This window comes from Mandrillus leucophaeus, unplaced genomic scaffold (genome assembly GCF_000951045.1).
Source record: "Mandrillus leucophaeus isolate KB7577 unplaced genomic scaffold, Mleu.le_1.0 Scaffold587, whole genome shotgun sequence".
Taxonomy (NCBI): domain Eukaryota; kingdom Metazoa; phylum Chordata; class Mammalia; order Primates; family Cercopithecidae; genus Mandrillus; species Mandrillus leucophaeus.
This window is the reverse complement of record NW_012106330.1, coordinates 868,824-874,497: the sequence shown is the minus strand read 5'-3', so window position 1 is coordinate 874,497 and position 5,674 is coordinate 868,824. Positions and strand designations below refer to the sequence as shown.

Here is a 5,674-nt window from a genome sequence, read left to right as displayed (position 1 = left end):
AAAAAAAAAAAAAAAAAAAAAAAAAAAGCGACGGATTATGAACTATTTAGAAGAAAGAATAATCATGACAGACATGAGTCCTAAATGCTTTGAATTTATCTGGAATTAGAACGTTCAGAAAAACATTAGTTAAAATGTGCTGCCACTTGGATTCTGTCTTTAACTTTGCTGTAAGACTAAAACATTTAATCTGTGTCTTACTGTTAACATTTCTGATCAGGTATAGGGAAAAACATAATATAGAGAGATTTAGAAACACTTTTTTTTTTTTTTAACTGCTAAAGTCCTATTTGGTTCATTGTTCTGAGGAGTTAAGGTGGAATTGTGATCCCGGTACCATGTCTTCTAATAAAAGTCATTTTTGCTCTGCATTTATCAGATGTTAATTATTCATACTGCATGACTGAGGATTTTGGAGGCAGAGAGAGATTCATCTGCAATATTTGGAACACCAGTGGAGGTCTACATCAACACAGAATTTATACAGCAGCTGGTGCTAGTCAGAGCTAATGATAGAATTTCAGTTTAATAAAAAGACCCCCAACTGAGCATACCATCTTGAAAAAAGTATACTTATCAAACAGCTTTCAATCAGTTCAAGAGAGACACCTTAATTGGGAAGAGGAAGAATTGCAGAGTAGTTTGTAATCATGCCAATTCCAGATCAATAACTGCATGTCTGTTCTTTGGTAGGCATAGCTTTTGCTTTATATTAAGTAATCACTTATATATTCTCTCTATTTGGATAAGGAAACCTTTCCTTTATTTGACAATGTATAATGATATACTCTTTTAATTCACCTCTGTGTCTTTGTAATAAACATGTGAAAAATTTAGACATGTGATGGTAAAGGTCAATATAATTATTTGTTTTTAAAATAAATTTTGTATCTAACAGGAAAACGATGCTTATGAAATTTTTATATTTTCAAAAATTGTTTTGTTGAAACAAAATGTTATGAGTAAAGTTAAATGATGGTGGTTTAACTATAAGAAGAGTATACTGAACACATAATCTGATTTGTATGAAATTACTTCAGGGAAGGCTGTGTAATCTAATAAGAAACAAAAAGAAGACAGTTTACTTTTTGCAGGAAGGATTTGGAACACTAAAGAAGAATATGATTCAGTCATTAAGTCTTAGTTTTCTTTTGTTAAAAGGAGATAGTCATTCAAACTGGTGGCTTTCAACCTGTTTATAGGCTACTAGTCTCAGTGGTGCCTTACAGGGCAGTATGGGGCAGGCAGGGCAGGTGCAGAGGGCAGTGAGGGTAGGTATGGCCCAATAGGGAGGTCGAGGCAAAGCCTGCAGGTGAGGGCTCTGCAGTTCCCTTTCTCATGTCAACCGGGGCATATCTTTTCTTTCTGCCTGCCTGCCTTTTTCCCCCTTCCTTCCTTCCCTCCCTCCAAACTGTATCTATTTACATAGACATACATTTTTGAATGGAAATATTGGGCTTCTATATAAAATTTCTTTTTGCAAAATAGGGTTTCTCTGCTAAAATACAGTTTGAAAAATCACTGGACTAGACAATTCTAAGTTTTTTTTCCTTCTATGTTTCAATTACTGTTAGGATTTCAAGATCCAGGAACAATATAGCAAGGGAGATTGAAAATCTTCTAGGACACACAACAAACACCTATCTTGCATAAATGGTAGTTCAGCTAAGGGGCAAAGCTATGGGTGAAATGGCATCTTACAATGCTTTTAGATATACGGGACTGTCTTAGTCCATTTGTGTTGCTTTAAAGGATAACTAAGGCTGGGTAATGTATGAAGAAAAGAGGTTTATTTGATTCATGGTTCTGCAGGCTGTACAAGATGCATGACACCAGCATCTGTATCTGGTGAGCATGGCAGAAGAAGAAAAGGAGCCAGCACATACAGACCACATGTCAAGAGAGAAGAAACAAGAGAGACGGGAAGGTGCCAGGCTCTTTTTAACAACTAGCTCTCAGGACAACTCCCATGGGATCTAAGAGTGGGAACTCGCTGTTTACTGTGAGGATGGCACCAAGCCATTCATGAGGGATTCAACTCCATGATCCAAACACCTCACACCAGGCCCCACCTCCAACACTGGAAATCAACTTTCAAAATGAGATTTGGTGGGACTAAACAAATCTTAATAGAAACTATGATTAATAGGTTAAGTTTTGTGGTTTTTTTTTTTTTTTTTTTGAGTAATTATGTAGAGCAGGGCCACGTTCACTTACGCACTTAATCTACTCAGTGATGTTTGGGCAAAGGAAGACTATGACCTAATTTTAAAAATAAAAGCCTTTTGCATTTAGAGAATCATATGCTGTTAGAGCTGGTAGGATATTTGAAATCATTTTTCTCATTTTATTTATTTATTCATTAAATTGATAAATTTTTATTGAGTTTGAATATGTGCCAGCCATCATGTTAGGTGTTAGGGATACAGTACATTGCCCCTATCTGTATAGAGATTACGCTTTAGTGGAGGAGATAGGCAATTAAACAATCATACACACAAGCATATAATTACAAATTTGTATAAGTTCTATTAAACAAAAGAAAAGGGTACCCTGAGATCCTGTGTTGGAGTATACATGAGAACGCTGGGCTGTAGAGAGCAAAAGTGACTTGCCTCAAGTCACTGAGTGTGTGCTGTAGGGCTGGCACTAGACTTGGTCACAAGTTCTCTCTGTCTCATTAGCTTAGCTGTGAAGTTTAGGTCCATAGTAAGGGTTAGATAGAAATCAGAAAGCCATGAACTCCCCTCTGGCTTGTGCACTACTTTGGAACCTTGGGCAGCCTGTGAGACACCTTGGGAGATGCCCAATGATCTGCACTAAGAATGGAAACTTCGAACTTTTGAAAATGGTTTTCTTCATTGGTTAAGGTCCCCATGCTTACGATGTGGTTGACTAGAGGCTGAAAATTGTCTGCGGGGATAGCAATGTCCGTGATTAAAGAAGAGCAATTCCTTAGTAGCTACAGCAAGACTATTATTTATTTAAAACTTTCAGGCTGCAACCAGGTTCAACAGCTTTCTCAAATCTATGTTGCTGTGAAACAAGTGGTTTGTTCCTTTTACAAACTTTTGCCCAGATAAGTTTGCCAGACCTATCAATTGGAAGAAAACCTAAGTTAAACCATCATTATTAAAATTATTAGCTAAGAACCACTATGATGAAGCCATTCTCCTATTTGAAGACAGCCAACTGGCATAGCTTTCAGCCCATGTGGCTAATGGGGAGTGTGAGGTTATTTTCTCTGACAAGAATCTGAAGAGTAGACACAGAGTGAGTCTGGTTGATTGCAGAGCCATAAACTTTGGAGATCCAAAAAATACACAGCCAAACTGGTATCCTTTCATGAGCATTGAGAAGCTTTGCCTGCCTACATGGATGCCATCTACCTCTGGGAGGCACCTGCCATCAGATAGTTAAGAACAATTTAAGTCCTTCCTAGTGTTTGCTGGGATAAGCGATTGACCTTCCTCAGTCTAAAGCATAAATCATAGTCAAGTGAGCACTGCATTAATGAATAGATGGGATTATAGCATACATGCTGGGGCTTCTTTTGTGCAAACTATCTTTTTGCTTTTTCCTTTTGGCAAACCTCCTCCCTCCCTGTCTCCTTTCCTGCTGCCCCACCCCTGCCACAATCCATGCTACAAAACTAGCATGTATCTTCAAGTATTTTAAAAATCTATGCTCATATAATCTCATCTAAGCATATATATGTACAAAAAAATCCATATATATTCCCACACATAGAATCTTGGGGCCATTTTTTTGGAAAGCAGGGTTATATCATACACTCTTTTCCCAGATTTTTCATTTTCACAAGGAAATATAGTTCTACCTCATTTATTGTATGGATGTATTATGATTTACTTTGTTTCTAGTTTTCTACTACATTGAATAATGCTCAGATTAACTCTCTTGCACATGTGTCCCTATGTACTGGAACTTTCATTTTTATAAGATAGATTTTCTTAAGTGTAAATTCTGAGTCAAAGAGATGTGGATATTTAATTTTAATAAACATTGCCCATAGCGAGGGATAGTGGCACATGCCTGTAATCCCAGCTACTCCAGAGGCTGAGGAGGGAGGATCACTTGAGCCCAGGAGGTCAAGGCTGTAGTGAGCAATGATTGTACCACTGTACTCCAGCCCAGGCAATAGAGTGAGACCCTAATGTCTAAACAAATTAACAATAATAGCAAAATAAATGTTGCCCAATTGTTTTCCAAAAAGGATTGTAACAATTCTTATTTCCACCAGCAATGAGAACACCATTTTCCTCCAGCAGCCATACCAAAATGGGTATTATCAAACTTATATTTTTACCAGACTGATGAGTTTAAACCTCATTGTTACTTTATTTTCCATCTTCCTAATTACTAGCAAGTTTAGACACCTTTCCCCAAGTTTGTAGGCCACCTGGCTTTGCTCTATTGTGAGTTGTTTTCTTTTTATTTTGGGTTGTATGTTGGAAGAGCTCATATGTTAATATTGTATTTTCCATCTGTGTGAAAATATATTTTTAATTTATCACTTGTCTGATTTTTATTACTATGTGAAACAGACATATTTTAACATATCTAAATCTGTGAGGGGTGTCCAATCTTTTGACTTCCCTGGGCCACATTGGAAGAAGAATTGTCATGGGCCACACAGAAAATATACTAATGCTAATGATAGCTGATGAGCTTAAAATACACACACACACACACACACACACACACACACGAAATCTCATAATGTTGTAGGAAAGTTTATGAATTTGTGTTGTGCCAAATTCAAAGCTGTCCTGAGCTGCATGTGGCCCACAGGGTGCAGGTGGGACAAGCCTGCTTCTTTTACTTTTTTTTTTTTTTTTTTAACAACTTCTAAGTTTACTGTTTTACTTATGGAGACTTGCCCATATATGTACATTCTCGAAAAACTTCTCTTATTTTTAGGTCTAAGTTTTTAATCCATCTGAAATTATTTTTGTATATGAGTTCAACTTTAGTTTTCTATACTATTTTAAAACAATCACCTTTCCTACTGAATTTAACTATCATTTTCATCATGTATTAAATCTTCATATATATTAGGATCTATTTCTGGGTTCTATGTCCTGTTCCACTGATTTGTTTATTCCTCTGCAAGTACCTGATTTGTTTTTAGAGCCTTTATAATATAAAGCATGTCCTTCCTAATTATTCTTCTTTTTCTTTTATTTAAAATGATATTTTCAGGCCTTTGTTCATTTAAGTAAACGTTAGGGTCAATGAATGTGAGCAGAAGTTATGTGTGTTTCTCCTGGTCAGAAGCTTTAGCAGCAGTATGTGATTTGCTCCCCTCTCTTTTCTTATCTTAGTGATGACAGAAGTACTTGTTGGGATAAAACTTTCAGCTTGGGTTTTTGAGTGACAAAGATGAGCAGAGCCACCCTGATTACCTATGTTGGACACACAGAACGAACAAGAAATAAACTTTAGTTGTGTTAAGTCACAGAGATTCTGAGTGATTTGTTACTGCAGTATCACCTAGCTCATTCTGAGATGAGAATGTTGTGAGACTTATGTAAGATGACATACAAAAACACATATCCAAAGTCACAAATCAACTTACATATCAATAAATACCGGCCAATATAATTAAAATTATGAGCAAATAACAACAATAATAAAGCTACCCTTGTGTCTG

At 36.4% G+C, this 5,674-nt stretch overlaps 1 protein-coding gene across 2 annotated transcripts in view; it reads left to right on the top strand.

Moving 5' to 3' along the window:
* Nucleotides 1-973, top strand: part of SFTA3 (surfactant associated 3) — a 41,329-nt gene extending 40,356 nt beyond the window's left edge. For both annotated transcript variants that reach the window (XM_011999183.1, XM_011999185.1), the window contains one exon: nucleotides 380-973. In XM_011999183.1, coding sequence (XP_011854573.1) covers nucleotides 380-403 — 24 coding nt within the window. In that variant the 3' untranslated portion in view covers nucleotides 404-973. The remainder of the gene's footprint in view (nucleotides 1-379) is intronic.
* Nucleotides 974-5,674: the final 4,701 nt, after the last annotated feature.